A 21,910-nucleotide genomic window follows, 5' to 3' on the forward strand; every position below is an offset into this window, starting at 1 on the left:
ACCAGGTGATGTGTTTCTAAGTGTACGTGGGAGATAATCAAGACATTCACATTATGAATGGGGGGAAGTGAAGGGAGAGACCTATGAATAAAGTTTCTCTAGTACACCTTAGCTGAGCATTTATGAGCTATGTGTGAGAAGTTATACTTTGAGAAACACTAGAAAAGACATCCAGACAAATACACTCAAAAAATGCTACAAATAAATCAAAAGTAATCCTCAAAAGTGTTTCAACACCCACAGGATAGTAGTCGAGGAAAATGGCGACATGAAAACAAAGAAGAAATGAGACATAAGCTAGGGCACATCTGAGAGTAAAAACCTCTAAACACCAGCTGAAAACTCAGATGTGGGCTGGTGAGACCAGAAAGAGCTTGCTGCTCTCGCTGAGGACTGGGCTTGGGTCCAGCATCCACACTGGTGGTTCACAAAAGCCTGTAACTCCAGTTCTAGGGGATCCAATACTCTGTTCTAGCCTCAGAAGACTCCTACACCTACACATAGAAATAAAAACATACATACATAGATTAAAATAAATAAATCTTAAAAAAATAAATCTTAAAAACAAAACACCTCCCATACACACACACACACACACACACACACACACACACACACACACACACACACACGAGTTGTAGAGCAGATTAAAATAACATGATCCAGGTATATGCTGCCTACAAATAGCTCACTGTAAACATTAACAGTATAGGTGGGTTAAAAGTAGGAATATGGGGAAAGAGTTATCATACACCACCTTGATCCAACGGAAGTAAGAAGGCATCCATTAACACCTAATATAGGGAATTAGAAGAACAAAAACAACCAGAGATGGAGAAAACACATTTGGATGCATTCCAGTCTTCGGTGAAAAAAGGAAATTTCCAATCGAACTGCTAATTATCTTTAAAAGGGTGGTTTCCTTAACATACCAATACTTTTGTAGAAAATTGAGCACACTGAGGATATGCTACTTATAAACTAAATTTGTGGCTACATTTGCCAAGGACAATCTGTCAGTGAATTCATTGCTTTCAAATAAGTATCCTGAATTAACATACATATACAACCACCCATGTACACATCTATAAACACACACAAAACTGTGGTCCCAGTATGCACTCAGGTAAAAAATGTCAATGAACTGCCTCTGCCTGTTCTGTATCCATTTCCTCCCAGATTGATCCATCCCCCAGGAGAGTTCCTTAAGATGAACGTAAGCAACTCAAAATAGCTTCAGGAAGTTCCTGAAACTGATCAGACTCACTAGGCCCTCTCCTCTAAGGGTAAACAAGATTCTCAGAGTCATTCTCAGACAAGCCAGGCTGCAAAGAAGCCTCCGAGACCAGCCGAGCTGCCTGGGAGGATCTTAGGCCAACTGATTCCTGTAGAAAGCACACTCTCCATTGTGCTGAGTTGCCTGCAGGCTGTCCAGTGTGTTCAAGGTTCCTAGCTTTTGTGAGCTGTTACTGCTGCTGGAGGTAAGCTTTGACAATGCAGCTGTCTCTGAGTCACCTATACTCTTGTAGTACCTCCCCCACCCACCCATATTCCTATAAGTAACCCCATAATGCTCATTAGTTCACCAAATCAAATTTTGGTGATATCCACACTTTGGAATGTCATGGGCTCCTTATCTGGAGTGAGTAGGTGTATGTGTGTATGTGTGTGTGTGTGTGTGTGTGTGTGTGTGTGCGTGTGTGTATGAGTGTGTGTATGTGTGTGTGTTTGTGTGTGTATGTGTGTATGTATGTGTGTGTGAGTGTGTGTATATCTGTGTGTGTATGTGTGTGTGTGTGTGTGTGTATGTGTGTGTATACGCCTGTGTGTCTGTGTTGTGTTCTGTTGTGTCTTCCCAGGAAAAAAGTGTGTGACACAACACTGCCTCCCAAACCAATGAAACAGGCACCAGCATTAACTCTGACTAAAATGGTCAGAAAACAGTTACCCTGGACTTGAACTGAATCACTCATTAAGGGCTGTATTGCTCCATTTATACCCCATTGAGCAACAAAGGGCAGGGTCAGCAAATATGATGTTGCAGCTCAAAATAAATGCATTTTTATCTAATTGAAAACAGTGTTCTTGGCAGAGACCTGCTTTCCTTCCAGAAAGAGAGGGACCAATTCCTGCTGTTCCCCACCCTCTCAGTCTTCTGCTTACCAAGCCTCAGAATATAAGGGAATGAAAGTTCTGGATTCTGCAATGAGACCCAGGAAAGGAGGGAGGCTCCAGGAGAAAATAAAAGGATGCCAGGAAGAGCATCCCTATGATGGTGCTGGGCACTGCCATGCTGGCCTCTGAACATAAGGGCTCAGGTCTGATCCAATGGGATCCAGGGACTGTGAGGACAAAGATACTAAGACCTGAGCCAAAGTTCTACCCTCACCTATGCCCAAGCACATCCAAGTCCATAGACCTTTGAACATCAAGGAGTGTGAACTCAAAAGAGGACCACGGTCACATGTAGGATCAGAACCTGTGGCCCACACTTAGTGGGGTTAACTGCCAGCCTAAAAAGAAACCTCCAAAAACCTCATTTTTTTTCTTTAGAATCTCGTGAGCTGAGCTAATGCCTAAAATATTGAAAGACTCAATATCTAAGATGATCTATTAGATAATATCTAATATCTCTGCCCACAATCAGCTAAAGCAGTGGTTCTCAACCTGTGGGTCTTGACCCCTGTGGGCGGTCAAACGACCATCAGAAAATAGATATTTATATTATGATTCATAAGAGTAGTAAAATCACAGTTATGAAGTAGCAATAAAAATAATTTTATGGTTGGGGGTCACCACAACATGAGGAACTATATTAAAGGGTCTCAGCATTGAGAAGGTTGTGAACCACTGCTCTAAATACTCAATACTATGATTAGCAAGCAACAGGGTATTTCTTCAGGAAATTGGCCTGTGGACTCCACTACTAGGTAGGAAATGAAGGGACTGGAAATTGTGGAAACATCAAGGAAACAACAGTCACAGACCTCCACTACCTGATTTTAAATCTTACCATGCAGTTACAGAAATCAAATAGCCCAGTATTCTCCAGGGAGAAAGAAATAGATGAACAAAATTCAAAGTGAGGGCTGGAAAGACAGCTCAGCCATCAAGAGCTCTTGGACCTGGTGACTCATAACCACCTGTAACTTAGCCCCCGGGAGTCACACACGCACATGCATGCACATACGCATGCACCTACAAATAAAAATAAAAGATACTTTTAAAACAAATTTTAAAAGTCACAGTAAGGTATAGACTTGTACATGTAGAGGGAAACGGTTTTCAGCAAACTTCAGCATGAAAACTCAAAGGAAGTTCATTTTTTTAACTATCTCATGTGTGAGTGTTGGTACGGTTTGAAACGCTTGTGAACCCACAGCGCTTGTCCCAGACAAACTGTAAGCACCTGTGGGCCACTGACCTAAGCACATCCTTTTCCATGTAGAGGAAAACACAAAGTACTGTTTATAAACATAAAATAGGCAAAAGTTCTTCAAATACAGAAGCTGGTGATGTTAAATTTAAAAACTCAATATTAAAATGTTCCCAGTCATCCACAGGTACCATTCTTTAGAGGGGGTGGGCAAATGAAAGGGTAGGGAATGAAAATTGGCCACTCATGTTGTGATGAAACTTGTACTGAAAACAAACAAACAAACAAACAACAAATACAATTTTACACAGAGAAAAAGCAGCTGTCAATCCTTCAAATGGACAAAGCAATCGATCAGATGTGTGAGTGGGTAACAAGTGGACCATAAGTGGGCAGACCCTCATCATTAAGGAAACACAAGTCAAATCACAAGGAACTATGGCCCCATTAACTACCATAGCTACACTACAGAAGACCAATTGTTGTGAGTGTTGGCAAGAGATCAATCCACGGGTCTCTCCATGACTACAGTTACAGATACTGAGTGTGCTACAGTGGATGTTGGAGTCACAGGGCAATGTGGAGGAGTCTATGATCTGCTTACACCATGTGGGCTCTGAGGAGAAACTCAGGTCATCACACTTGGTGGCAAGCACCTTGATCTGCTGAACCCTCTTGAGACTGCCACCTTGGTTTTTGAGGCAGGGTCTCTCACTAGGCAGGAAACAATGGCTTGTCGGTGTGATCCTCCTGTCTACACCTCCTCAGAGTTTCTATTATGGCCATGAACAGCAGGTCCAGCACTTTATGTGGGTTCTGGGAATCGAACTCGGGTCCTTAGGCTTGGATAGCAAGCACTTTAACAAACAAGCTATTGCTCTAGCCCCCTAACTGTCTTTATATGCTTTATGAATCCTTCATTCACAGCCTTGGAAAAGTGGTAAAGCTTCAGCATTTTCATACTGGGTCATTTTCTTTCATGCATTCCCTTTCCCTACGTACCCTCTACCCGCCACCACCGCCGCCACCTGCTCCCCACTCTGGCTGGCTCCCTCCCTTTCTTCCTGAGACTGGACTCCCTTCTCTTCTCTTATCACATGTATTTCATTTACCTGTACTATAGCTCCCTTCTTCCCACCTCGTGACCTCTGCCCTTCCAGTTTCATAATGTACATACACAGCTACAGATCAACACTGTATACACTTAACTTTAAACTTAGGTTCTGCATTTAAAAGGGACTGATATTGGTCTCTGAGTCTGGATTCTGACTGCTAGTTATATGAGTTTTCCTGCAAATGTCATGATTTCATTTTTCATCACAGCAAAATGAACGTGATGTATGTGGAGTACATTATCTTTATCTGTTCATCTGCCAATGGTCGTCTAGACTGGTTCCATTTCCTCACAATTGTGAAGAGTGGAGCAGTAAGCCTGATGTGCAAATATGCGTGTAGTGTGCCGACTTAAGAGTGTTTTGGACACTCCAGGGTGGGGCAGCTGGGCAGGTGTAGTGTTAGTCCCTTGAGGATCTTCCACACTGTGACAGTGGCTGTACCAACTGACATCCCCAGCAGTGAGTCAATGCTCCTCTTCCCCACACCCATCGATACCTTTTGAGGGTGAGTTTCCATGGCCGGAAAGATGGCTCTGTAGCTAAAAACACTTAGTACACCTGCAGTGTAATAACAGCAATAATAGTAGTACCAATATTATAAAGCAATATTAATGATAATCATAAATAGGATTCAGTTCCCAGCATCCTAATAGTGGCTCATGACCATCCATAACTCCAGTTGTACTGATCCAATCCTCCTTTTCAGATCTTCACAGTTACGGGACATGTGTGTGGTGCATATGCATGTCCATTACAAAGGGGCTCTAGCAGGCCCAATCATGGCAAACAGGGCACCAGAGTGTGTGCCTTGCATTTCCCCTCCATTTCCTCTGCCTTGCTAAACCATGAGATTACTTTCCTGAAGCTAGCCACCAAGGTCTATTCCCTGTCTGGCCACTTCCTCCTCCTGAGGCTGACTAACTAGGTCCAGCTACAAAAGCATTAAAGCCCAGCAATCTCCCTCATCCTCTGTCTCTTGTCTTTGTCTATTTTTCCTGCCCTTTGTCCCTCTGGAGCAGATCTCCTTTGTGCTGAGAGCTTGGTCCTAGAGTATCTTGTGCCAACTTGGAGGTCCTTTCATATTACATACATACATACATACATACATATACAACTACATTACAGGTTAAACACTCATACACATAAAATAAGATAAATAACTCTTTATAAAAGCAAATGTCATTATTCCCCTCATTTCCTATGGGATGACCTTTACAGGGCTTTCGGTGGCAAAGTACAAGTAATCCCGTCCATAAACAGGTTTGATGGGAGCCTTTGGAAGATTATAAAGGTTCTATTCAGGTTCACTGTCTAGTGAATGGTGTTGAGAATTTAACTAACACATATCTCACATGTATGCATGTGTGTATATATGTATGTGAACCAAATTGTTAGCTAATTTCACATATGTGTATATAATCATATATATGTGTGTTATATATTATAACCTGTACATAACATTTATCATATTTAACATATTAATATTAATAATGTTATATAGTAAAACCTGAATGGTTCTATAAGACAATGAGAGCGATGTCTTTATGCTGTTCAGGTGGATCTTCTTTATGCATTAACAAAACTTGCACTGAAGACTCAAAGGAAGGATACGCTGAGCCAGAAGAATAAAGCACAGGTTAAACAATCTCTCAGAAGACAGACAAACTGGGAAGAGTCACTGAAGGGAACTGTAAACCAATGGCAAAAAGTATTTCCCTGAGCAGCTAGGAAAACAAATATAAAATATTCCAGATACTGAAAGTGAGTCTCCCCAAACTCGTTACCTTGGGTACAGTCAGTGACAGCTAGTGTGATGTGAATCTAGACCAGCCTTACCCCTAAGCTGTGGTTCATATTCCATGTATAGGTATGCTTCACATTGCACACATGTGTTCATCCCTGCCACTAACAGGGAACCTTTCTACATGAAGTTCAGAGTCCCGCTTTAGATTGTAGATCACAGATGGGTCATGGTAAAAATCTTAATAGAGTCTGGAATTCAATTAACAGTACGCCAATGCTGCTCCTCCGTAATGGTGATTATACCACAGTCACACATAATGTTGATATTAGGGGGAAATGGATGAAAGCCTGGAGGTGTGCAATGTCTGTGTTGATCTAATGATATTCCAAATTGAAATCTTTATTACAAAAAGAAAAAAAATCTCCTGGACTAGGGAGGAAGCTCACATGGTTAGTGCTTGTTATGCAGCCACGAGGACCTGAGTCTTACCCTAGAACCTATCTATTAAAAAAAAAAAAACAGACGTGGTGGTGTGTGTTTATAACCCCATTGCTTGGAAGGTTAAAACAGGTAGATCCCTGGAGCTTCCTGGCCAGCAAGTCCAGCCTACTTGGTGAGCTGCAGGCCAGTGAGAGACCCTTTCTCCAAACACAAGGTGAAAGTCACCTGAGGAACGGCAGCAGGCTTATTCTCTGCCCTCCAGAGCTGTCTGTGATGTAGGGAGCAGAACAGCAGAGAAGGTGTAGCTTAGGTTTTTCCAACTTGTTTTCAAGTCATTTCTCAAAGATGCTTCTGCATGGCTGCCTCAAATTGTTTGAACATCTGCAGATGTTCTCTGTATTCCGCCTCCCACCACAACAAACTGTGTGACTTGCCTTCCTAAAGTATGCTAGCACATTTCTGGTCCCCTGTGCCCTTCAGATACATTCAGTATCTAGCCTATAGCCCCAGCCTATTGCATCCCCCATCAGGACCAGCGACTTTCACGAACTTCTTCCTCTCTTTGTTAGATGAACTGTTACTCTCATGGAATCAAATGGAAGCAGCCTTCCGGGGGGTGAAAGCTAAAATGCCACTTCCTTTTCATAGGGAACAGATTCTTCCGCTGAAAATTCACACACTTGTTGGTCTTGTCAGAAGAGGAGCAAAATAAGACTGGTGTTACATTTCCTTCTCAGGGATAGAACAGCAGTTAATTCACACACACACTGGCTCCCTGGGTACAGAGATGGTCACCTCGGATGTTACAGTAGCACCCCAGTGGATACATTGGCAAAGACAATGGTCTATAAAATGAAGTTCAGGTGGACCAAAAAAACAAAAACAAACAAAAAAAACCTGTATTGATTCTTTTTGTAGCATTCAGAAGCACAAGGAAACATCAGTTTTCCTAGCAAGTCAAGCTAGAATGTACAGGGTGAAATACCCTGTAGATACTGGGAAGGGAGAAAATAAAAAGGCAATTACATTAGAAACTACCCCAGGGCTCTTTCTGTAATTTGTTTTGTTTACCTTCGAATAACTGAGAGGGTTGAATTATATTGAATTGTCCTTATCTAAAAATCTAAATTTGTACATTTACAGACTTGGCACTGCAGATGGAAGCCTGGCCACCCAATCAAGATCCTTAAAACCCAGCCTTCTATCCTTTGAACATTGGAGTGTTATTTCAAATCTGGTCTCAGGGTCTGCCCATCTGTCTGGGCTGTCTGTCTGTGTCTCTCTCACCTTCTGTGGTAAAGCTAGCTAAACTGAAATAAACACATCGTTTACCAAAGGCACCATCAAGGATTGGCTACCGGCAAACATTTGGCTTCGACACGCTTTGCTGGGACTGAATGGTTTTGAAGCCAGAGTTATCAGGACAGGAGACTCCCAGGAAGAGAGCCGAGCCAAGACTCACCATGGCCCCTTGGTTTGTCCTTTGGGCAACTTCTCTCTGCAGCCTGGCCACAGCCAACTTCTCCCTGGAGAGACAGAAACGTGATTAGGGGACTATTCCCAGGGCTGGGACACCACCACATGGCTGGGAACACTCTGGAAATCTCCAGAGCTGCCCCATCCTCTACTTACCTCCTTCTCTCAACCATATTTGATATTAAATATTTAATGTGATTGGTCACTAGGGCCTCATCTCTCTCCAGCATCACAACACTTTGCTTTGGGAGTTCCTAACAGAGGAATAAATATTGAATGCTAGGGTAAGCAGTACTCCACTAACCTCATTTGCATATATCCTTTGTCACTTAAGTTTCTGAGAGTATTTCCTTAGTACCTCAGTATTGATTTTGCTTATATATTTTTAATTGTTTGTCTTTTTCCTCTATAATCGAGCTGAATTTTAAAAAGCAAACAAACCCTAACTCTACACCATTCCTGAGTAAATAGAAAATCATTTGCAAGCCTGCTGTGTAAAACGAACTATACTGGACATTTTGCCTAGTCTATGAACTTGTCAGCTCCTCACTCCATAGAGGAGGAAACGGAAATGGAAGGTCCCCAAGGCTGAGGGAACAACTGAGCTCTGAGCCGGGATGTGATGAGATCAAGTGTTGGGTTTCCTTACATCAAAGTCTAAATTTAAAACTCTGCATATTTCCAAGGCCTAGGAAATTTTTCAACTATAGATTTAAAAATCAGATATGAGTCAGTGAGATAGCTGAGAAGGTAAAGGGGTTTGCTGGGAAAGCCCGAAGATCTGAGATCCATCTGAGATCTGTGGGACCCACGGTGGAAAGAGAGAACACAATTCTGGAAGCCAGCTTCTGCCCTCTGTATAAATGTGCGCACACAATAAATAAGGACCTGCTAAATCGGGTTTAGTATTTGTACTTCATAATGCTATTCATTTCATTGCCATCATAATTACACTTCCAATACACAGAATACCCACTGGAATGTGAAGAATGTTTGTGATAACACAGGCATTTTGAACAGATTTTCAGTTTTTTTAACAGTGAACAGGTGCCATTGAGGTAAGGAGCAGCTCCTAGCCAGCTCCAAGCCTCGGTTTCGGAGATAATTTCCCTTCTCCTGCTAGTGAGTAGATGCAGAGGGGGGTGCCTCCATCTCTAGGTTGGTGAGAGGATTTCTTGCCTCCAATGACTATGACACACCTGGCTGCCTCAAAACAGAGAAATGAACCAAACCCAACTTTCCAGGCTAAGGAGGGACCCAGTCAATAAAGTGCATGCCTTGCAAGCATGAGGACTTGAATTAGAACCCCAGAACTTACATGAAAATTTGGGTGTGGTGCTTATGTGCCCCAGGAGCCATCAACTGTCAACAGCTGTACAGAATGCCCTCCCTCCAGCATGCTGGGATGTTAGCTGGCTTATCAATCATGTGCAGTTCTCCTACAGACAACCACAGCTGTGAGTTCATGAGTCCAGTAGTCTGGTCATGTCCAAAAAACATCTTGTTTTGCCCTGTTCCTCTCTAGCCCCTGGCCTTTGACTATTACAATTTTCCCCCTCTTCTACAATGATCCCTGAGCCTCAAGAGTGTTTGTGTGTGTGTGTGTATGTGTGTGTGTGTGTGTGTGTGTGTGTGTGAGAGAGAGAGAGAGAGAGAGACAGACAGACAGACAGACAGACAGACAGATAGACACAGATGTCCCACTAAGGCTCGGTACTCCACTGATAACTTATTCTCTGTGTTTTGATCAGTTTGAATTTCTGCACAGGCCACCACACACTGCACAGACCACCACACACTGCACAGACCATCACACACTGCACAGACCACCACACACTGCACAGACCATCACACACTGCACAGACCACCACACACTGCACAGGCCACCACACACTGCACAGGCCATCACACACTGCACAGACCACCACACACTGCACAGGCCACCGCACACTGCACAGACCATCACACACTACACAGATCACCACATACTGCACCAAGAGACTTCTCTGGTGAAGCCTGAGAGCTGCACTCCTTTGAAAAAGGACTCAAATCAGGGAGCCAGGAGCTGGTTGGTGCAGGGGGTTGGACCTGGGATGAGTCAAGGAGGAACTAGGGACTGAGTATGATCAATTACATTGAATATACATATGAAACAATTGAAGAATTAATAAAAATGTTACTGGAAAAGAAAGAAGCCTCTGGATGATGGCTACTAGGAATCTAATCCAGAATGAAGTCCCCACAGAAAGAGCCAATGTTGCCAGGCTAGAGAGATGGCTCTGGGGTTAAGGCACTTGCTGGGCAAGCACAAGGCCCTGAGTTCAAATCTCTAGTATATCAATGTCTGTAATTCCAGCTCCACAAGAGGCAGAGACAGGAAGACCCATGGGGCTTGCTGGCTGCCATCTGAGACCCTGTCTTAAAAGATAAAGGCAGAGAATGCTAGAACAGGGAGGGGCATCCTCTTCTGGCCTGGCACACACATCTACAGGTACCACATGTTAATAAGAATGTAAGAAAAGGAGTGCTGCATAAAAATATCCTATATGTTTGCAGGTACCAAGAGGCACTTACATGGTAGAGCAACCTTTGCTCCAAATTAGAGATTAAGACACAATACGTTAGGCAAATATCAAATTCAGGAAAAGGGGAAAGTTATTTCAGACAAGGCAATGTTAGAAATCAGATTTAGCCATGGATGGTGGTATTTTAAATAATGACTACATTAGTTTAGAATTTAACGGAAGATTAAAAGGAGAAGCACCAAAAGATGAGAGCCACGGGAACACTAAATCCTGACCCAGCCACAAGAAAAAAAAGTTGTCACTAACAATACAAAGGAAGCGATGAAGCTGTGGAAGAGGTGTCAGCATCTGGGGCACAGCCTTCACTTTTCCACACATGAACGCCTGTGGGATCGGGTGACACACTCACTCAAGATGTCACAAACAGCTCTGTCGCTTTCACCAAGAGTCTAGTTTGCCCTAGATATCCTGGCACACCATGCCTTCCAACCTGTAGTTCCAAAATGGCTGTGAAGTTGGAAACCAGCTTCTTTTTCATGCTAATTGAAGGTTCTTACAGTTTTGTGTAAAAAATAATAAACAAACAAAGAACACTTTGCCTTTCAAGCCTCCCACGGCAAATGTACACTCGCGCTCCCATCTGAAGGGTTTAGTTCTCCTGTTGAAGACAGACAACTGCGATTTCACGATGCATCCCCATTTTGTTTGGCTGCAAAGTTGGGAGCTCATTATGAAGAGGGTACTGTGTTTATGATTACAATACCAGTGCCTGGGGATATGTGATCAAAAGCCACGGATCCTTAGCTCCAGAGCAGGGACAAAGTACAGTCTCGAAAACACGGCAAATCAGACGCAGCACTCACTTCACTTTCAATGAAACAGAATGTTTAACTCTCGGGAAGAATGTTTATCCCACATTATATCCAAAGGGAGAACGGGTTTCAGGCTGCTAAACTCCTTCAGCACAGCCCCTGGGGAGCTGGTTCAGTGGTTAGGAGTGCTTGCACTGCAAGCCAGGAGGACCTGGATTCCAATCTCTAATACCCATGTAAAAAGCTAAGCATGGCCACACGTGGGCCTGTCACCCCAGTGCTTGGGGGAACAGAGATAAGAGGATTGGTGTGGTGGTGTTGTGTTCCCCGAAATATTGTACATGATAATAAACTTATCTGGGGTCAGAAAGCAGAACAACCACAATATTAAACATAGAGGTTAGGCAGTGCTAGCACACGCCTTTAATCCTAGCATTCCAGAGGCAGAGATCTCTGTGTGTTCAAGGATACAGCCAAGCATGGTGATTCATGCCTTTAATCCCAGAAAGTGAGCCTTTAATCCCAGGGAGTGATGGTAGAAAACAGAAAGGTATATAAGGCATGAAGACCAGAAACTAGAAGCATTTGGCTGGTTAAGCATTCAGGCTTTTGAGAAGCAGTTCAGCTGAGAATCATTTGGATAAGGACTCGGAGGCTTCCAGTCTGAGGAAACAGGATTAGCTGAGGAATTGGCAAGGTGAGGAAGCTGTGGCTTGTTCTGCTTCTCTGATCTCCCAGCATTCACCCCAATAACTGGCCTCAGGTTTCATTTTATTAATAAGAACTTTTAAGATTCATGCTACAGATTGGTGGGGCCAGCCACCAGCCTAGCTCTAAGTTCAGTGAGAGACCCTGTGTCAAGAGAATAAGGACACTGATGAGATAAGGGCACCCAACATCTTCCTCTGGTCCCAACCCAAGATAAAGAAGGATGAACTCTCTTTTAATGTGAACTGTAGATCTTCAGGGTACTACTGGCCAATCTGCAAGAAAGCTCAGGCAAGAATGTCCCCCAGTGAAATCACTGACAGTTGCAAAATCCTGATAACACCTACAAGGTTTCAGTGTTTAGAAAACACTTCCCAAAGAGAAGCCACCCAGCGATGGGAGCTGTGTTCAGTTTGTGATGAGTGGAGAACACAGACTGGGTTTTTACAGGGCCTTCTGGTGCACCAGAACTGATCACAGAATTTTCTAGAAACAGTTCGATGCTCATTAGCTCTAAAAGAGACCCATGACTCCTACACATACTCAGGAGGAAAAATGGAATCTGCTATTCTCTGGGCAGATGTTACCCCATGGAGGTGCCCTGGAGGCAAAACAGCAAAAACTCTAAGAAAGGTGTGAGCTAAGGCTTGTTAAGTCCTTTCAAACAGCTCCATACTGTGGATGCATAGAACAGGGGATGTAACCAAATGGGCCATGACATCTTATATCAAGCAAACCATTACAGACTTGGTATTACAATGTTACTATGTTGCAAAGTGTTACAGACTCTGTGCTTTGATGGAAACATCAGATAACATGTACGAAATCCATTTCACTTTTCCAGAAAAATAAAAAAAGGTAATAGCCGTGTGTGCTTGTATATGTTTTAAAGAATAAAATTTAAAAATATTGAAGACCTTGAAGATTCAAAGCCAATTTCTTTTGCTGTGGCAAAGGTACTGTTGTGTTAAAATGTCCAGCAATATCACCCCCTGTACATACAGATCCATGTTAGTTTGGGGTTTCAGTTTCAGTTTCTATATTCCAAGGTATTTAAAACTTCATAATGTGTGTAGAATCTAACATATATACCCCTAATGGTTAGCATTATCAAGTTGATACAACCTAGAAACATCTAGGAAGAGTCTCAATAAGGGATTGTCTATATAAGTGGGTTTTGGTCTGTAGTCATGTATGTTTCCCTAGGCAAAGGCTCCTGAACTGTGCAAGAGTAGAAAACTTGAGCTGAGTAGAAGCAAGTGAGTATGCATGCATGTTTTCCTCTGATTCTGACTGCATACATGATGGGACTCTATCCCTTGAGATCCTGCCATTGTGACTTCTCTGCTAGGATGGACGGAAATCTGGACTCATAAGCCTAATACACTACCTTCTCCCTAAATGGGTTGTTGTCAGGTATTTTAGCACAGCTACAGAAATGAAACTAAGACAAGGTGCATCTTTAATTTACCTAGAATAGTCTGGCAACAGAAACTGCATAATCTAATAATAAATTAAAAATCTAGCTCACTCAGCAGACACTAATAGTATACTGTAGGCCTGGTATTAGTTACAGTATTGGGAAACACAAACAAGACAAGTCTAAATTCAGCATGTGTGGGGCATGCAACCAGAAAGAGTATGCCAGAGTACATCAGCATGTGCAACTAGAAAGCTATGTTGCACAGTGAACAGTAAGGGGTATGGGGTATGGCTCAAACACCACCCTACTTGGACAAGGCCCTGGGTTCCGTCCACAGAGCCACATACAACAAACATGGTGGGGCACATCTGCAATACCAACACTTGGGAGGTAAAGACAGAAGGGTCAATAGTTAAAGGTCATCTTTGGGATACATGGCCAGCTGGGGATACTGAGACTCTGCCTCAAAAATCAATAAAGAAAAATTATAATTCTATTATAGGTTAATATATACATATCATTATTAGATATAAGCAGAGGTTTTTTTTTAAGTTTATTTTTATCTGTATGTCTGTTTGTGGTGTGTACATGTGCATGTGGATGCTGACATAAGCCAGAGGGTATCAGATTCCCTAGAGCTGGAGTAACAGGCTATTGTGAGTCACCCAGCAAAAGTGCTGGGAGCTGAATTCAGGCTTTCTGCAATAACAGTGCAAGTTTTTAACCACTAAACCTCCTCTCTAGCACCAATAATTAGAGATTTTTTTAAACAAAAAAATAAAAAATAAAATGATTGGCACCGTTTTTTTTGTTGTTGTTTTTTGTTTGTTTGTTTTTTAATCTTTTTGCAAACATCATTCACGCTTGGCTAATACTAATAAAAACAAGATTCTTGGACTCCCACTTTTGCTTCTGTGATGCTATGATGTCATGGGGGGGGAGTAGCCTCTGGCAAGCCACTACTGTGAGTGAATAAGAACAAAAGGGGACACACACTGTCACAGCATTGCTACATAAGGAGTTTAGCCTCATATATGCTCAGAAAAGGCAAAGAGCCCTGAGGCCACCTAAGTACTGCTAACTCCCAGAAATGCCCATGGGTCAACATGGGATGCTTGAGCATATAGGATACACGCCTTGTCTCCCGCTAATCAAGAGCTTAAGTATGACCATTATTATTTTTTTTACTTAGTTCATAAATCAGCAATATACATTAATTTAAAATAAGATTTAAGCCTTATATATGCATCTGTGTTTTGTGTTCTTCTGTATTTGAGTGTATGTGAATGTGTGTCTGTGTGTGTGTTCTTGGACATTTGGAAATCTGAGGTCAATCTCAGATGCCACTCCTCAAGATACCATATACTTTATCCTTCTATTTTTGTTTTTAATTAAAATTGTTTCAGAATTTCATCCATGAGCACTCTATTTATAGTCTTTCCACCCCTTTCTCCCCACCAACTCTCCCTATGCCACACACACTCGAAGGATCTCAGATACTCCCCAGACAATACAGGCTATTCCTATAGCTCTAGATTGCCTCTCCTAATGCAAAGGTAAGAATTCTATTGCTGAAGACAACACTTTCCTCAAACTGAGAAATTTGAGCAATTGAGCTGGAACTGACTTGGAAGCCTCCTCTTGGAAGACTAGCTCTAATAGTATCCTAAGAAGTGATGCAAGCTACCCCAGGAAAAAGTAATCACTAGTCTTTTGCAGCTGTAAAGCGCCTACAAAATTCAGCAATGACTCAGCCAGCAAGTTATCCTAATGGTACAATAGTGGTACCTTATTCTTTGAGATGGTCTCTCACTGACTCTGAAGACTTACTGAGTAGGTTAGGCTGGCTGACCACCACTGAATCTGCCCACAAAGACTTGACTACAAGCACACAGTACCACACCTGGGTTTTTCTGATAGTGTCTACAAACTGAAGGTCCTTGTGTATGCAAGGCAACATATAAGATGTTCACCAAGGCTGGAAAAATATCCCCACACCCATTCTTCTCAGCCATTTAAATGCCTTTTTGTCTAAAACATAAAATACCAATGAATATATATTTAGGTAAAATCAAGCTCATTAGCACTGTATTTTCATACCCACCACTCACATGAACACTGCCTCTCAAATAATATGAAAAATAGGGGGCATTTCCAAGGATGCAATACATTGGAGACCAATTAAACATGAGCCAAACAAAAAGACTTAAGGAATTTTTACCAAGAAGACACTAAGGCTGAAGAGATGGCTCAGCTGTTAAAGTGCTTACTATGTAGGCATGAGGATCTAAGCTTTATCCAAGAACCCACGCAAAGAGCTAGATATGGGGGTATGCATTTGCAAAGTTTGTGCTGGGGATATGGAGTCAGGTGAATACCTGGGGCTCACTGTTCAGCTAGTCTAGTCTGCTTGAAGAAATCAAAGTCAGTGAGAGAGCCAATCTAAAAACCAAGGTGGATAGTACCTGAGGAACAACACCTAAGGTTGACTTGTGACACACACACACATACAGACACACAGTCACCCCACCACCACTAATACTATTACCACAACCACTATCATCAAATTCCAAGTGCCAATGTATGCTGTAGCGTAGAAGCAAAATGCAAATCTGATACCCCACATGCACACATGCTCAGTCATGGGCTTTGTTTCAATCAACACTCCTTCCTAATTTTCCCCATGAAGATGCTGCCAAATGCCTAGAGGGAAATTAGATAAATGACTGTTTTCATCTGTGCCTCGAGGCAGGGTGTTATGCTCTAAAATCTTGGGGGGAAAGGTTCAATTCATCATCAGCCAGCCGTGTTTCTAGCAGAGAAGCCCCAAGAATAGGAGCCCGGTGGCGATCTGGTATATGTGGAGAGAGAACAGGTTTGCTCTCCCGAGGAGTCCAAGGACCATTATCTCCACACACAGACATCCTGGGGAGTCACCCGCTACAGAGGGCAGGACAATGCCAAGAGGCAGGCACACCTGTCGCTTGGGCAGATGGGGAGACCAGTGGCGGCTTTCTCTGAGTCAGAGATAAATTAATCAGCCTTCCCACAGTTCTTCATGTCATTATACACCTCACCAGATATGTAAGGAGGGAACGGATTTTAAACAAAACTTCACAAAGCACAACACAGACCAAAGAAAACTCTACAGCTATTTTTCCCATTTCTTACTTTCCTAAATTCTTTAAAGTACCATATATCACTCTTTCATTTCATGTTTGGAGACTCTGTGCACATTTGTGATATGGAAGAGGCATTAAGTTGAGAGTGTGTTACAAATCTGTGGACTTTCACAATCATTGTGCACCAGACATGGGGCAACTCAACAAGTTGATTTCAAGACACTGATTTCAGGAGCAAACAAGAATTTAATGGCATTGTTCGCTGGTAAAGTTGCAGCCTCCACTCTTCCCAAATCAAGAGATATTTCCTCCCAAGAAATTTTCTGTGTTTGAATACACAGACAAATAAAAATAACAAAACAGGAGTCTACAATGTAGTAGACTGCCTTTTAATAGCAACCAAATACAGTTCTCCTTGGAGCTGGAGAGAGAGATCTCATTTGGTACACAAGGACCTGAGTTTGATCTACAGAACCCACCTAAACAAAACTGGATATGGGTACACACATTTACAAATCCCAGCCCTGGAGACACAGAGATGGGTGGATACCTGGAGCTCACTCACCAGCCAGCAAAGCCAACTCTGCAAGCTGCAAGCCAGTGACAGACCATTTCAAATAAAAGAACAAGGTGGATAGTGCCTGAGAAATGACAGCTGAGATTGTCCTTTAGCCTCCATGTGTATGTGTGCACATGGACATACACACACATGCTTACACACACACACATACACACACACACACACACACACACACACACACACACAAATCCTGATGCCATATATTTATTCTCAAGACTGCCCTTCCATTCTCATAAACTAAGATGCAAATGACATCTATATATCCATTTATTAATTCATTCACCCAGCCCTCCACTGGACCATCTATGATATCACCACTCTCTGCTTATCTATTTCTATTCCCTAATAGGCTGTGAGATGCTAGAGAGTTAGAGCTACATGATTTTGATGTGCAGGGCATAAGCACACTACAACGAATAAATGATTGCAGTTCAGAACAAAGGTGGTCTTCTGGGCACAAGACCGCATTACAAGCTACTATCTTCACCCATATTCAGGATCAGTCACTGGTCCCATGCAAAGAATGGCAACCAGTAGGTTTCTATAGGCTTCAAGAGAAAAGTGCTTGCCCTGCAGTGGATATCCACAACATCCATATAAAACCCTATATGGATATATAACCCTATATATCTATAACCCTAGCACTGTGGTTGGGATGGGGTTTAGGTAGGAAGTTCCTTGAAGCTCCTTGGCCAACCAGTAAGATAACCCCATGCTTCAAAGCTTGACAATTGTGCCAATGTGAGGATACAAAAAGAAAAAACCCTGCACATGTAGCATTTTGTACATCCTGGGTACCACCTGCACACTTGATGGTCCCATTTTAATTTGTCCATCTGCATCTTCTCTTTTTCTTTTCACTATTGTCTTTCCCTAGAACAACTTGTGCTTTTTATGCTGAAGTGTCTGATAAAGTGAAAAGGGCCCCTGTATTAACACAATAATAAGCTGAAGTAAGTAAGAGTCTCCTCCTCTCGCTGCCTCTTTCTGGGGGAGAGTGCAATCCCAACCATCTCCTTCCAATGAGTCTGCAAAATGCACATGAGAGCAAATCCACCCCCACTTGGAGATACAATTACTACTTGTATTAACTGTTGTACTAATCTCCCCAAGAGAGCAAACTCTGGTCAATGACTTCAAATAGTGTTCCTTGAGATATATACTTTGAAACATTGAAGAACTGATTAATTAATTTCTGGAATTAATATTTACTTCTGCAAAGTGCTGTTTGTAGACAAGAGATTTTATGTTCAAATATTTAAAAAAAAAACCAACTTGGAATTCCCTGCACTTTCCTGCATCTTGTTTCTTTTTAATATTGAAATTCTACTCAAAAGAAATCCAATATAGTTAATAAAACTGTGCCCTATGAGGTTTGGTCATCTTCTCTTGGTTCTGGTGAAATGCAGATTGATGGGTTGTATGTAGCTGAATAAAGAATGGGGCTTCTTCAGAAAAACACATGCTGTCTCCTCACACATGAAAACAGCCCTTATGTGACAACTAATTGAGTTCGCCATGGCTTTCAACTATCAATGGCCTTGAAATTTCATTCTGGCGCTGTTTTGATTGAAGGCCCTGAGATGGTGTCTATGCAAAGATTCAAACCATCTGTGTAGCCTGAGGACAAGGGGGCTCGTGAGTTTGGAAATGAAAAGGCTTCAGGACATCAACTGAAATTCTGATGGACAGTAACAAGAGTCTGTACACTGAATTCCCTTCTATGGCACAGTGAGCCAGGAGCCTAAGTTAATTCTCTGAAAAATGGTCATGTATAGGCAAGACTGGGAATACTGCCAATTCAATGTTTGAGTATGGTGCCTACTGGGTTGGAGGTACTCCCCTACACTCTTCAGATGATTCAGTGAAGACAAGTCCACTCAGAACACTGAAGCATCCTGTCCCAAAAAGGCCCAGTATGTCCATATTTGGTATCGTGGTCTGAAATATTATAACCAAAATAACAATTCTGACTTGAAGTCTTAACTGTAAGACCTCAGAGTTGACCTATTATGAGATAAAGGACTACTGAACTGATTGGGTTAAAATAAAATCTCTAGAATGAATCTTAATCAAGCATGAATGCAGGCCTTATAAAATGGGGAAATTCTGTAATTTCCTCACACACTCACTCTCACAGGGAAAAGGGTATGTTAAGAGGTATATGTGCACTAGGGTGGTGCTTCAACAGCCTCTGAAAACCAGAGATTGCCATTAAACCCTCAGGAACTCTGCAAGAGGTACGGAAACACATGCCAAAAGCACTTGGAATGAGTTAATCAGGCAAATGTTTTGATCTTGGCCTTCAGGGCTGTAGGACTGTTAGGCATAGGTCCACTTCTGTTGTTTAAGGCCCTTTGAGGCACCATGTTAGGACAGCCCTAGCAAACCAACACATTTCAGGGTGTGTGTGTGGGGGGAATTTATCAACTATGTTCATTTGAATGAGATCCATCTCTCTGAATATAAGGTAAACTCCCTTAATCAAAACCTATCACCTTCTGAACCCAGAATGCCTCAGATTAGAGGCTCTTAACTGGTAAACTCTGTGGGAAAATTCCAAAAATCTGAAAAATGTCCATGTCTGAAATGCTTTTTGTCCCAAGCATTTTGGGCAAAGGACACTCCACATATAGACTTTGGTACAGTTAACAGGAATTCTAAGAAAAGTACAATAGATTTTTAGCAAAGGGAGTATTGATTCCTGATCAGGAGAATGAAGGAAGTATTCATAGAAAAAAACAGCAGTCTGTGTCATAAGCATCAAGGGTTTCAGCAAAGCAAACCAGGCACATGGACCACACAACCATGAAGTATTGACAAGCTAAGTAACTCACTACACTTAAGTAACATTTCTTAAAGAAATTAAAAGTAATTACAGTGATCCAAACAATACCATGTCTAAATTTCCACAGGTGCATAGAATCTTAGCTCTAGAGACATCTAGATCTTCTGTTGCTGATGTGTGTGTGTGTGTGTGTGTGTGTGTGTGTGTGTGTGTGTGAGCGCGCACACACACACATAGCAGAAGTCCATGGTCACCCTCCAGTGCCTTACCAGGTTTTGTTTGAGACAAAGTCTCTAATTGGCCTGGAACTTGCCAAGTAGGCTAGAGTAGCCAGGCAGAGCGGTCCAGGGACTTACCTGTCTCTGCCTGGCCAGGGATGAATTACAATTGTACACTGCCACACCAGCTGTTCACAAAGCTCCTGGGGATTGAACTCAGGCACTGGAGCTTACTAGGCAAGTGTGTTTACCTCCTCAGTCTGTCTGATCCTCTTAACCAAGTCTTCTGTGAGGTTCGGTGTATGATAAGATACAATCTTTGTTCTCCTTCTATTAGGGGCATACATATTTGGTTGTCTGAAGTAAGGATGGATTGTAACTACACATGTATGCAATTTCTGGAGCATTTGGGCATGGTGAGGGGTTAGGTAAGTAACCTCTAATCTCTCAACTGTTCTGCTTAAAGGCAGGTCCTATAGCACGTACTTAGGAACTCAGATGTCCACCAAAGGGAATCATTATTAGTACTTGAGAATACTATAATATCTGTTGTATGTATGTGTGTGAGCATGTACATGTGTGTCTTCATGCTCGCTATATGTAGATGCATGTGTGTTTGAGTGCATGTGCACCTGTGTACACAAATATATTTGTGGAAGACAGAGGTGAACTCTGACCTTGGGCAAGAGTTGAGGTAGAAATATGTCATGGAGAATAGCAGAACCATCACACACACACACACACACACACACACACACACACACACACACCTAGTAAGGAAAAAAGAATCTCCTGATTTCCTAAGTCACTGTTATTAGAGGGCTATTGGTTAACAGGACACAAGTACCTCTCCTTGTTAATATATTCCTTGTGAGTCAATGTTCTTTCCTGCTAGAATTGTGCCAATAATTACACAAGAGATTTTATTTTGGGGACAGTGTCTTATGTAGCCTAGGTTAGCCTCAAATTCACTGTGTATCAAAGCATAACCTCATACCTCTGATCCTCATGCTCTGTCACTTGAGTGCTAAAATTACAGGTGTGCATTATCATGCCCATAAACATGTGACACTGGGGACTGAACACACGGCTTTGTGCTTGCTAGTCTGGCACTGTTCCAACTAAGCTACAGCTCTAGCTCCTAAATAAGAGATTTTACGCAGCCTATAAATAGTAACTAATACTGATAAGATGTATAGAAGTATCTGGGCCAGTTTTCCAACACTGACAAAATGCCTGAGATAAAGCAGCTTAGAGGAAGAAAGAATTGTTGTGCCGCCCATCGTTGGCTCCGTTGCTCTGAGGCCTACCATGAAGCAGGACATTGTGGGAATGTATAGAAGAAGAGGCTCCGCCCCTCAACGGTGACCAAGAAGCAAAAAGAGATTTCCTTCTATAGTAAAGGGCCTCCCCCAAGTCCATTAAGCTATGAATTTACAAGTGATTAAACTATCCATGAGGTCCAAGCCCTCACAGTCCTTTACTCCCCAGAAGCCCCACTTCCAGACAATAAAGATTTCCAATAGAGCACACTAACACTGCTGCAGTGGAACTAAGCCTTACATGCAAGCGATTTGAGTCA

At 42.3% G+C, this 21,910-nt stretch overlaps 1 protein-coding gene across 1 annotated transcript in view; it reads right to left on the reverse strand.

The window, feature by feature from the left end:
- Positions 1-21,910, reverse strand: part of Nckap5 (NCK associated protein 5) — a 918,845-nt gene that overhangs the window by 532,507 nt on the left and 364,428 nt on the right. The window contains exon 4 of the mRNA XM_036202994.1: positions 8,139-8,202. Coding sequence (XP_036058887.1) covers positions 8,139-8,202 — 64 coding nt within the window. The remainder of the gene's footprint in view (positions 1-8,138; positions 8,203-21,910) is intronic.

Source organism: Onychomys torridus, chromosome 11 (genome assembly GCF_903995425.1).
Source record: "Onychomys torridus chromosome 11, mOncTor1.1, whole genome shotgun sequence".
In the NCBI taxonomy this organism is placed as follows: Eukaryota; Metazoa; Chordata; class Mammalia; order Rodentia; family Cricetidae; genus Onychomys; species Onychomys torridus.